We start from the raw sequence: 12,914 nt of genomic DNA on the forward strand, positions 1-12,914 counted from the left end.
CATGGGCTCCATGTCTGAGTCTGACATCAACTCCCTTTGAGAATTAGGGGAAGGCATGTACCACAGTATTTTCCAAGGGCTTCTTTTAAGTACTGCAGAAAATATGGCAGCTGGCTATAGGCATTCAAAAAATAAGGAGAATTTTTTAAAACAGTGTGGGCAGTCTATTGCACTGTTAAGCATGCTCCTAAATCAGGGATTCTCAGCACATCGGTGATGGGGTTGCCACAGTAGGGGAAATGAGGTGCTGATATGCCCTGAGGGTGAAATGTCCAGACTGCCTAAAAAGACTTTTAGGCACTTGTCAATGTGATTTAGCCTCCTCTTGTCTATTCTGGCCCTTGAAAATGTCCTTGTGAGTCAACAAGCCAGACTTTCTACTGTGAGTCTTCTGCATGAAGGTCTCTGTGAATTATGGTTGTGAAATTATTCCATAACAATGCTATTCTGGTACAGTGAGAGATGTTCTAGATTGTGGGTGAAACATGGGTAAAGTTTCTCCTTGCTTGAAGTACCATTATTTTTCCACCTCTCCATCTGACCTCTGTGAAAGATCATGTGAAAAGGGTAAAATTGTTTCAAACACCTCATTACTAGATTTAATCAGATCAGATTTCATGTTTACTAGAAAAATGCAAAATTTAATGATTTCAAGTAGGAACAACAGTAACTAGGATTAAATCAGCTATCAGTCTTTTAGTGAAAGGGTAAACTGATCTCCAGCTGGGTTCTGGGAAGAACGTTCCTCTTTACCACGTACTGTTACGTAGCTGCACAAGTGGATTGTGGAGTTCTCTTCTTCTGGTATATACAGCATTGGCCACTGTCAGAGATCAAATACTAGACTAGATGGACTGTGGGTATGATCTGGTATGACGAGTCTTTGTTCCTACAGCACTATGGGTTTTCTTGAACAGGAGGAGACTGAATACTGGAGTAGGTGGATAAACAGACCACTGGTTTAGTCCATTGTAGTATTTGCTAAGGCAACCAGAGTGCAACTAAGCAAAAGATTTCATGGCATTATGTCAAAGGAGATGGCTTCAGAAACCAGCGCTTGTGCTGGTTTTGACCCAACCTACAGTCCTTGCTTCAGTCACTGTGTCTGAAATAGGTGTGGGCTATTGGAATGTATGAGCCTCATTGCAAAGGGGGACCAGCTTTTCTTCTTTAGGGTGAAGCATGACATTCATCTGCCAGAGGTAGATTGGATGGAAAGATTTCCTCATCCATCTCATGATCAGCCATCCCAGAGTCAATACTACTAGCAAAGACAGCAGCAAGCTTGCTCATGAAAGTCAATCACCTGATCCCTGTCTTGGGTACAGAATCTGTCTTGCTCACGTCAGCGGTTTGATGGCGTCAATCCACTGTGCTCGGTCTGCCTTGGAGCTGGCCTGGATGTAGTAATGAATGTCATTTTTAGTGATGATTTTGAAGAGGTTGCCTTGTACATTCCCCTTCACACCTGCAGAGGAAGAGTGCACTAGATTAGCAGAACATGCAGATAACTGGTTTGTGGCAGATATATGTCTTATTGAGGGTGGAATTTGAGTTTAACATAACCAAAGGTAGTAGAAGAACTTGCTCTGTGATTCTGGATTAGTCCTTTAATCCTTCTATGCCTCAGCTTATTTTGGGGATGGTAAAATCTATCTCAAAGGGATGTTTGTGGTCTAACCAGACAATGCTACAATCTCTGAACACATAAATCACTATATAAGAGTGATTATTATTATTAATTATTATTATTATTATTGGTGTTAGACACTATGGTGATGGGTTGCTTAGAAATCCCTACAATAAATTAGATTTGAACTCCTGTCTCCACCTACCCATCATCAAGCTCCATTTACATGGGGTTATAATCCCCATTCCCATCCTCACAGGTTTCTTTTAAAGAAACTGTCTCATTGCATCAGTTATTATTAAGGCTGTGTGACTGTCACTGAGGTTGAAGAAATCATAGATTCTGTGACTCTGCAACCTCCATGACTTTTGTAGTGGCCAGTGTGGCTGATCTCAAGGCTGCCCAAGCAGCTGTCCCCAGGGACTTCACAAGCAACATCTGGTGCAGCTTTCCCCATGGATTCCCCAGAGCAGTGGCACCCTGGGGTCCTCCAGCTAAAATTTAAAAATAGCCATGATTAAGTCATATGCAGGGTGGTGAAAGGTGGGAGGAAAGCAACCTCTCCAGAGTCTTTCATTAGGAAGGATGTTCCCCACTTGAGACCCACATTCGCTGTCCCACACTAATCTCATGCTCATTTGTCTTCATCCTATACATTATTTTGACAGCAGGAACACTGAATCACAGAGCTGAGGTTCCAGACAATATTAAACTAAAGGTATATTAAATTACAGATTTTTCCACTGTAATATTCAGTGCTCACTACATTTGGACCTTGGCAGGTACAGAGGAAAAAGATGGAGTCAGAAGGAGCATGGAAAAGATGAAATGTGAGACAAGTGATACCTCTGGATAATGAGTTTAACCATATACCAGCAAAGAGGAATTGCCCCCTTTACTGTTACCTCTCTGGAGTATCAGCAAGTGCCCTATTCCTTTTCCATGATTTATGTGGAGACCTGACTAACAAGTCCAAGCAAAAAGGAAAGAGGGAACTCTTGATGTATCCAAAAGTACATCTAAACAGTCCCTTGAACCAGCTCAGTGGTACTGGGACAGGTACCTCCAAGGCCCCTACCCTTTTCCCCTTTTCCCATGGGAGGTTCATGACTGGTCTAACCACAGATTTGCATTACAGTAACAAAAGACATGGATTAAAGTGATTCAGTTATTTCAGTGCAAAGCAGACAGCCTACCAGATGGGACTCCATTATCCTCCAGAGCTGAGACAAGGCAGCCACGAAGAGAAAACCCACCAACTGGTCTGTTTTCTTCCTGCAGGGAGAAAGGGAAAATGGGGCCCAGTCGGAAGAGGTAAAAATTAGAACCATTCCCTGAGTCAGATGTGTTGTTGTACAGCGAAGACACAAGACCACACTGAACATATTGGATCTAAAACAAGTGCATTAATGCCTCATGAGAGCCCTCCCAGCACATTGATTCAGTTGCATCACTACATTGCTTTTCCCATCCATAGCTGTTTTCCTTAGCACAGTTGTGGGAAGTTAGTTACTTAAAGTGACAGAGCTAAAACAAGCCATTCTCTGTTTTAAAAACCTATTCTCCGTGTTACAACAACGGGCAAATATTAAAAAGCCATTCAACTTTATCCTGTTAATGCTGTTTGTTCATTTTATACTCTTCACTCATCCTGGGCAGCTTCTGTGGTCTCTTGTCTTATCCCCGAGCTGTGCGATATAGCACTTAAGGGGAGATTTTCAGGTAAATGAAATCTCTTTAAATATAATTAAAATGCTTCTAACCATATGCCTTTTTATATTGTAGTGGGCTTCACTGCACTGTAACTTACTGTGAATATTGTTTATCCACATACATAAGCTCTGCTATTCATTATATACATTTATAACTGATTAGCAGAAATTCCCATTAGCACTCTGTGATCAGGCCCTGTTCAAGGTTACAATAAGAAGGACAAAAGAGTGGAAAAATCACAGAGAAGAAGCAGCTTTAGGATGGGAAGGAGTCAGCCCAGAGAAGATGCAGTCCTCAGAGGAAACTGAATCCCAGAAAAAGCATAACTCCATAGCATGGTGTGTGAGAGAATAATCCCAGAGGGGACACGGCTCTTGGGGAGACAAAGTAACCCAAAAGAGGTACGGGATGAGGGGAATGTAGGAGTTAAAAAAAAATCACACAAGGGATATGACCCCCAGGAAACTCCTGAGAAGCCGAAGGGGCATAAGCAAAGGAAAACCCAATGTGGTGCATGGCCACGGAGAGGAATTGGAGAGGGCAATTCTAGAACCCCATTTCCTGTGTAGTTGACTGTACTACTGTTAGAAATTTGTAAGAGACCTGTACAAAAATCTGGTAGGTCAGCAGCTCATTGTTCACTCACCTTTGTTGGGTCATAGTAGTGCAAGAAAGCAGGGTCAGTCCTCAGAACAAAGCGCCTCACCTTCCAGTTTTTCCTCTTGTGTCCCTGGGAAGTGTGTGACAGAGGAAAAATTAACCCTCTCATTGTCATTTGGTTATCCTGGATCAGTGGCATCTCCCCTTCTACCTGAAAACATAATCATGGCCATATTGGGTCAAACCAAAGGTCCATCAGTCTTCTGCAGTGACCAGTGCCAAGTGCCATAGAAGGAATGAACGGACCAAGTAATCAGTAAGTGATCCATTCCCAGTCGCTTAGAGGCCAGGGACACCATCCCTGCACATCCTGGCCAATAGCCATCATGGATCTATCCTCTATAAATTTTTCCTAGTTCTTTTCAGAATCCTGTTACAGCCTGGGCAGACTGTGCATTGTGTGAAGAAATACTTCCTTTTGTCTCTTTTAAATCTGCTGCCTATTAATTTCATTTTGAGAGCCCCAGTTATTGTGTTACAAGTACTTCCTTATTTACCTTCTCTATACCAGTCAAGATTTTATAGACTTCAATCGTATCTCCCCTTAGTCATCTTTTTTCCAAGCTGAAAAGTCTCAGTTTTATTAATCTCTCCTTTTACAGAAGATGTTCTAATCCCTTAATCATTTTTGTTACTTTTTTCTGAACCTTTTCTAATTCCAATATATGTTTTTTGAGATGGAATGATCATACCTCTGTGCACTTTTCAAGATGTGGGCATACTGTGGCTTTACAGAGTCTCAGTATGATATTCTCTGTCTTATTCACAATCACTTTGTTAATGATTCCCAACATTCTGTTTGCTTTCTTGAATTTTGTTGCACATAGATCAGAGGGGTAGCCGTGTTAGTCTGCATCCACAAAAACAGTGACAAGCCCTGTGGCACCTTATAAACAAACAGATTTTTTTGGAGGATAAGCTTTTGTGTGCAAAGACCTGCTTCGTCAGATGCATGAAAGCTTATACTCCAAAAAATCTGTTAGTCTATAAGGTGCCACAGGACTTCTTGTTGTTGTTGCACATAGAGTGGATGATTTCAGAGAACTATCCACAACTACTGCAAGATCTCTTTATTGAGTGGTAACAGCTTATTTAGATACAATCTTAATAGGTAGATAGATAGATAGGATTATGTTTTCCAATGAGCATTATTTTGCATTTATCAACATTAAATTTAATCTGCCATTTTGATGCCCAGTCATTCAGTTTTGAGAGATCTCTTCTGTAGCTCTGTGCGTTGTGCCTGGGACTTAGGTGCTTTGAGCAGTTTGGTATCATCTGCAAATTTTGCCACCTCACTCTATATTCCTTTTTCTAGATCATTTCATAATATATTGAATAGTACTGGTGCTAGTACAGATCATATGGGAACACAATCATTCTGAAAACTGACCATTTATACTTAGCCTTTGTTTCCTATCTTTTAACCAAAACAAAAAGCAGTCAAGTAGCACTTTAAAGACTAGCAAAATAGTTTATTAGGTGAGCTTTCGTGGGACAGACCCACTTCTTCAGACCAGAAGTGGGTCTGTCCCACGAAAGCTCACCTAATAAACTATTTTGCTAGTCTTTAAAGTGCTACTTGACTGCTTTTTGTTTTGATAGTGTATAGACTAGCATGGCTTATTCTCTGTTACTATCTTTTAACCAGTTACTGATCCATGAAAGGACCTTCCCTCTTACCTTATGACAGCTTACTTAAGAGCCTTTGGTGAGGAACCTTGTCACAGGTTTTCTAAAAATCTAAGTAATCTAATTTTATTCTTTGCTATGGTTTCTACCAGTTTTCCTGGTACTGAAGTCAAGCTTACTGGCCTCTAATTTCTGTGAACACATCTTTAAAAATTGGTATCACATTAGTTATCTTCCCATCATTTGGTACAGAAGCTAATTTAAATGGTAAGTTACAGGCTACACATTTCAGAACTCGTGGGTGAATACCACCTCTTCTGGTGACTTAGTACTGTTTAATTAATCAGTTTGTTCCAAAACGTCTTCTAATGACACCTCAGTCTGGTGGCACTGTAAATGCAACTGTGGCACTTCCCATGAAGAGCCTAAACTTTGCCTTCCAAGTACAGTCAGAGACAATGGAGTTAACAGACCTAGGACAGATGTCTTCCTTGAAATCTTGCCCTTTTTGCTGAACCAAATATGAACTTTCTTCCACGGTGCATGCTGGACACACCCACCTGTATTGAGCAATTTTACATCTCCAAGCATATGCACAGATTTCTCTCTCTTTCTCGGTATACACTACTATAGAATAATTTTAAAGGAAAAGAAGGAAAGAATCTAGGTGAATTTGACTCCTGCCAAACCTATTCATTCTGAGTGAATTCCAATTCACTTCAACATAGTAGAAAGGAAGGTGCCTCTAGTATTCCATCACCCACATGGCAATGCTTCACATAGAACTTCAGAAAAACATCTAACAATAACACACGTAGTGGGATTCCACTCGCCCAAAATTGAGTGATCAGTTTATGCTATCAAACCTGAGGATTAAACAGCAAGCTCGTTCCTAGCACATATCATAACCTATGCTTTACAAACTCAGGACATGAGCCTGCAAACTTACTCATTCACACATTTACTCACATTTGAAGTCAATGGGAGCACGTACATGGATACAGATAACTGCTTGCATGAATAGGCTCTACCCATATGGGAATTATTTCACTCAGCATTGAAATGCATTTATCTCAGTAAGTGAACACTACAGCCTTAACAGCACCACATGACAGGTTAGGGTGGGTAACAGGGAAGAATAGTACACCCCCTTGCAAATGAGTGTATGTTCATGATAGGATTTGGATTTTGGACAGCAACCACGTGCTGTTCTGGCAATTATGTTATAATCCTCAGTAACATTCCTTAACAGGGAGTTCCACAGTTCACTTACTGATATAATCAAATAGGCACTCATCTCATTTCCAACCTTTCAGTATTCCTAGCACGAAAGCTAATTTTGTCAGCCACATGGTTGGTTAGGACAGGTAATGAGGAAGAGTAGTGCTTCCTTGACAGTGCATGTAATTATCCAGCCCTGCTCTTGGCATTCAGCTTCAGAGAGAACAACTAGAGTTGGTTTTCTTCCAGTCTTAATGAGACGAGATGTTCAAGTGCAACATTTACCTGTTTTATTAAATATCCTTGTTTTACAATTGGGCCACTTAATTCAAGGGTGTGGAGCTGCAGGTCTTCCTTGGAGCTGAGTTTCTTCTTGTAGCTTTCAGCCTGCAAATGGAAAAAGGCGGTAATTGGAAAAGTTGAAGTTAAGCTGACGAATGTTAGTTAATCAGTATATAGAAGAGCTTCACACTGATCACATCATCTTCCACAGACCTGTCATTAAACACATTATTTTTTCCAAAAACATATATCCGATTCCATATGCTTATTGCATTTCTCATCAGCTGTAACAGTACAATGGACAAATTAATAATCACAAACATCACCCTATGTTCCTATTTTTTTAGCAGAACCCCAGCCTGGCCATCGTTGATGCATCCACAGTTAGCTCTAGGGACTACAGCTGCACCCAGTTACATGCATAACTCTCCTATTTGTAGATGCCTCCAAGACCATAATTTACTCATTCACCTGTGAGGGAAATAAAAGGCTTGAAAGTATTAAAAAGCCCAAAGCTTCTCATTTTCAAATTGCCCTTCACATTTGTTTTCACCTTTTATATAGTCTACCATTTGTTATGAAATCTGAGTCAGGATGAGTGGGGAGCTCCTACTGCTAGAAACCACATTACTTACAAACATGTACAGTGCTGTGGAGTCATCTAGGAACTGCTCAGCCAGATCACCACTGCGCATGGCTTCAGCGCTCCGGCCTCCAACAGGCTTGATGAAGTTTTCTTCCATCAGCATGGAAGCCAACGTCACAGCCTCAAATCGAGAGGCAACGAAATTACTGGAAATCAGCCAGTCCACTAGTGCAGAACCTACAAAAAGAAAGGCAGCTCTCAGAGACAGCCAGCCAGAGACACCCATGCTTGCTCATCACAGAGACACACAGGCAAACAATCTCTGCCAGCTGGCCCATCCCAGCTTTATCAAAATGGCAAAGACATATCAATGTCAGGCAAGGCAGGATTCACCAAAGGCACACGCAGAGCCAGTCTTAGGGGTTGGCAAGCTGGGCAGTTGCCTGGGGACATCACTTTCAAGGGGCCACCAAAGAGCCTTCTAGCACATTGGGCTCAGCTGCTGTCTCAGCAGCCAGCTTTCCCCTGCTGCACACTCCCAAGCAGACACTATGCTCCTGGCCTGGTCCCCACCAATGCTGCCTGCACTTTGCTCCAGGGCGGGTGCTCTGCTCCTGGGCCAGTCCCTGCCATGCTTCATGCACTCCTGGGCAGGTGCTCCACTCCTGGTCGGCCCCCACTCTGCTGTGTGATCCAGGATTGGGCTGGATGCTGTGTGCACAGCTGGGGTGGTGCGCTGGGTTCTGGGTAATTGTGGGGGCTGCCATTTTCAAGTGGATGCTGAAATTTGTCTGGGGATGCCAATTGGCTAGGACTGGCCCTTGGCACAGAGTTCTACATTTGCTTCTCTTCTTCTACAGAGAGGGGGATCAAGTTGTAAATAAGGAACTTTTCAAGGTAGGTCATAGATGGGCCAAGTACATTCCATTTGCCATCATCTCTCCTTGTATAGAAATAACCTGTTCTCACACAAAAACTCCACAGTGTCTCCCTTTTCTCTGCAGCACAGTGTCAGGCACTGGGAGGCTCATTGTCCAGAGCTTAGGTACCTGTAAAGCTTTCTTTGTATGTGTTGCCTTGTTCCATATTGGGGGTCAGTTTAATTCCATTACTGTTGTCATGCATTTTGTCCACTATGAGGCTGTGAAAGAGCAAAAGAGAGCAGTGTTACGTGGATGAAGGAAACAGTCAAGCAGAGACTCATATGACTTAAAGCTGCAGCTGAGGATTGCTGTTTCAAGAATAAGTAACTTCTGCCTCAGTGCAGTGGAACACACCAAGCATCTACGGAAAATTTCCTTCTAAACAGTATGTAGGGGAAGTGGACTAATCATTCAACAGGCAATCCCATGATGTAAAGCAATAGGCCAGATGCGTCACCAAATACCTTCCATTTCAGAGTATCCTACAATTGCATAGGATACGTTTACACTCACTTGAGGCTGATGTTTGAGGGCAGTTTGAAGGAATTTTTCATTCTGTGAAGTTGCTGAACCTGCACTGGGTGACCAGCATGAATAGCTCCAGTAATGTCCAAAGCCCAAGAGTCCCGCTCTTCTCTGGAGCAAGAGTCAAGGAAATATTCTGTGTTGGTTTTTGTCTTCAGCTTAATGACTAGCTATGAACAGAAAAGTAGAAAAAAGCAGTTAGAGCATTTATCTAACATGCTCCCATAATGTCCTGCCTCATTCAACAGATGCCCCATCAGCCACGTGAGGAACTCAGTAGGTCTCTGCAGGGAATCCTGATCAGTTCATTACCAGACGACACCATTCACAGCTCAAGCTGAGGTTTAGTTAGTTCCAAGTAATAGCTGTCTGCTCAGAGCCCAGTGTACTTAAGAAAGAGGATTGGCCAAAAATGATCCCGACAACATAGGAGTCTGCTAGTGGGAAATGGAGCTTGCACCACTAAACTAAATTGTTCATATCTGCCCTACACTGGTAATGGCCGAAAGCCATTGCTATAGTCATTCTAATAACAGATTTACTGAAATATAGACTCAGCAAGATGTATAGTCTTTACACTGATTTGCGCCTGTCAGGGAAAGACTGCATTGTGCTGCTCACCTGTGGCTAGACATAGACTTTCAACAGCAGCAAGTTCTTATTAGAAAATGAATAAAAGGAAGGGGAATACTGAGCTGGCTGCTAGTTTAGATGCATAGTTCAGAGAAGGCAAAAGCCACAGCTAGGGCTCAGGTGCAACCATTGGTGAAGATGAGGAAAACATATTCCTTTCTCTTTCTCACCCTCCGCATTTGCAATGCTCTTCACATCCTTCTTGGTGTGCCTGAGGGCTGAGGCATTTTTACCCATATCCAATTTTCCCCATCCACAGACATTTTTTATATATGATTGCACCTGTGAGCTGGAGTATTCAGAGAAAAACAACCAGAGTGGAAATCATCAGAGATGAGATAAGGAAATTGAGTAGTAAGACTTACCTTGACCCAGCCTTTCTCTGCTGAAAGACTAATCAGCATCAATTGTTCGAGTTCTAGAGAGTCATGCAGAGGCAATAGAGAAAGAGATTGAGGAAGTAAAGGAAATGAAGACTGAGGAAGGCATGTGAAGGAATAAAAGTGTCATTGCAAAGGAGAATAGTTACAATGTTTCTGAACATACAGGTCTTTTCTCATATTCCAGGCATGGGCAAGTGATAGTGCAACCATCCAAAATGATCCTGCCCTTAGGAGAAGGCTCCTTTCTGCCTCCATCAAGTTTATAATATAGCAGCTTGTCCTGCAGTAAAACGAACCATCTTGCTTTCCAGTTATGCACAACATGCCCCTAGAGTAAAAGAAAGTTCCTTGATTATTTTAAAGACAAGCTTAGAGGAATATTTCTCTGTCCACCTACTCCTCTTTTGCATAGAATTATGGTAATTCATTATAATTACACAGACCCATTTTCTGTATTGGGCATTTCCTCGTAACGAGTGGAGAGGAAAACTGCAATGGACTTCTTTGATACAAACCATTACCCTCTAATTTTGAGAAATGCCCAGAATCATTTAACTAAAGCTATGCTAAGGAAACCTTGATGCATGCTGGAAACTTTGTTTCCTCCAGTGACTCTGGCTGATCTCTTTTGAGAATACTTAAGGTTGTATTTCTTATATGTTAGCTTGCTTGGATTAAAAGAGAAGTCTGGAAAGGGCTGTTCATGGCAGCCAGGGTGGTTTCTCATGGACTGAGAAAGTATAAATCCCAAAGTGATCTGAAATAATCAGGGCTTGAGTTGAAGTCACTGGGAGTCCAGGGTGCTCAGCACCTCCAAGGATCAAGCCTGCCTGCTGCAGTAGCATGGCTGCTGTTAGAGTATATTTCATCTTAATTCTCCATCTGTTTTACACACTGGTAGGTCTTGGGCAGTCTTGAGAACTCTTGACTGTGCACCTGGGTTCTCTCTTACATTCTGTTAACGCTAATTGGTGCTTAGTCATATCAGGCCAGGTGCCCATCTCCTGTGACTAAACTTCTCACTATGCTGCCATTTCCTGTGTTCCTTTCATCCTAACCAAAGGCTGCTGAGTTGCCAAAAGCCTCTTGTCTGTAGTGCTGGGATGCAAACAGAAACCTCTGTGATCCAATAGTGAGCATAACTGGAGCTCTAAGACTGCCTTTAAAGGAGAGCCTATCCAAGGGAATGGTACGGCCACACCTGGTCCTGTCTTCTGGTAGGAGTTCCAGGTTAATGGTGCAGTGCAGTTAGAGGTGAAAGTAAACAGGTGCACCTTGGTGCACAGCTCTGGCAAGAGCTAGCTGAACTTCAGGCAAAAGCCAGCAGGGAGCTATCTGAACAGCTTTCAGAGACCCAGGTTGCAATAGGGCCGTACCTGTAAGAAATTTTAAGCTGCTTTCACCCCTGAGTGGAGCTGACTTTATGCATTTCACAGGAGATGGAGCTTTACACTATGTGAAGCACCCAGCTAGCGAAGGCTTCACCATCTTAAAAACGGTGTGTAAGGCAGAGACAAGGGAACATGTAAGGTCAACATTGCCCTTTCTGTATTCAGATAAAGATAATATGAACAATTAAGACAGATCCATAACAAGAAGCATCTGCTGCTGCTTCTGCTATCCAAAAACATGCTCCCCTCCCCATTAGTGGTTGTGCAAGGGGCAGAAAGACCTGCAACAGAGATCTCCTTTCAGTTGCTTTCTCTATGGTTTCAGCTGAAAGCATCTTATGTGTAGGAGAGAGAAAGTCCTATTTTAGTGTGTGCCTGCATCTATGCTTGTGCTTTAATTTTCCATAAAGCTGATGCTTTCTCTTTTTGAATTGCCTTTGCACAGGCTGTGGAACTCAAAATGCTAGTCTAGTAAGGTGCAGATAGAAGGGGCTCTAAACCTTTTGCAAGAACAGAGATTGAAAGTTTCACACCTCACTCTAACCCTCCTCCCCTTCCCATTACTGCCATCCAGTCTTCTGCCAAGTTCCTCTACCTGCAATTTCCAGAGGCATGTTCTGTTGAGTGTGTGTGTGTGTATATATATAGCTATCTATATGGGTTTTTTTCATAATGGCCATTCCACCCTCTGTGAAAACACTGGTGCAGAGAACCAGAACCAGAGAGGGTAGCTAACTCTATACATACATGCACCTTAGAAATTCTGTGGTTGTACTCAAAATGCAACCACCAGTTTGAAAGATTTTACAGATTTGAGAGAAATTCTTTTTGATGAATGGGGAGTAGCAGTAGAACCAGTATCTGCTTTTGTACGCTCGCCCTAGGGCTGGGGACTGCAAACCCTCATTTCAGATACAAGAGTCTGTCAGAAAAGTCAAATCAGTCCAAATAAATCAGTTTTTAAAGAACTTAAAGTATAAAAGAAAGCCAATTTCTGCCTTGGCTGCAATCTTACCCGTTTAATGAGGAATCCCTCCTTCAATACTCCACTCACATCCTGCATCTTGGCCGCCAAATAAGAAGGCTGTGTGCGCGCCCTGGGAAGTGTGCGAGCAGTTGCAGCCTGTCTGTCTGCATGAGGTTTTTAAAGAGAACCCATTTCTCCTCCCTTTCCTGCCCTGCCTTTCCCTTCCCTTCTAATCATGCTTGTGAGACAATAGTTAAACACTGAGCTGGCACACCACCTGCCTCAGGGAAGTGCAGAGCAGAGAAAGTTCAAAAGGATTGCAGTACTGATTCCATAGAACGCAGTATGGTAGAACATACCCAGCTGGT

At 42.5% G+C, this 12,914-nt stretch overlaps 1 protein-coding gene across 1 annotated transcript; it reads right to left on the reverse strand.

The window, feature by feature from the left end:
* Nucleotides 1-531: 531 nt before the first annotated feature.
* PLEK2 (pleckstrin 2) lies at nucleotides 532-12,666 on the reverse strand. Its single transcript, XM_074998880.1, has 9 exons — nucleotides 12,595-12,666; nucleotides 10,352-10,516; nucleotides 9,161-9,342; nucleotides 8,774-8,865; nucleotides 7,774-7,961; nucleotides 7,142-7,243; nucleotides 3,990-4,073; nucleotides 2,827-2,905; nucleotides 532-1,468 (listed from the first exon to the last, which is right to left on the reverse strand). Exons 1-9 carry the CDS (start codon nucleotides 12,640-12,642, stop codon nucleotides 1,341-1,343), a joined length of 1,068 nt encoding a protein of 355 aa, XP_074854981.1. The 5' UTR covers nucleotides 12,643-12,666; the 3' UTR covers nucleotides 532-1,340.
* Between the last annotated feature and the right edge of the window lie 248 nt (nucleotides 12,667-12,914).

Source organism: Carettochelys insculpta, chromosome 6 (genome assembly GCF_033958435.1).
Source record: "Carettochelys insculpta isolate YL-2023 chromosome 6, ASM3395843v1, whole genome shotgun sequence".
NCBI lineage: Eukaryota > Metazoa > Chordata > Testudines > Carettochelyidae > Carettochelys > Carettochelys insculpta.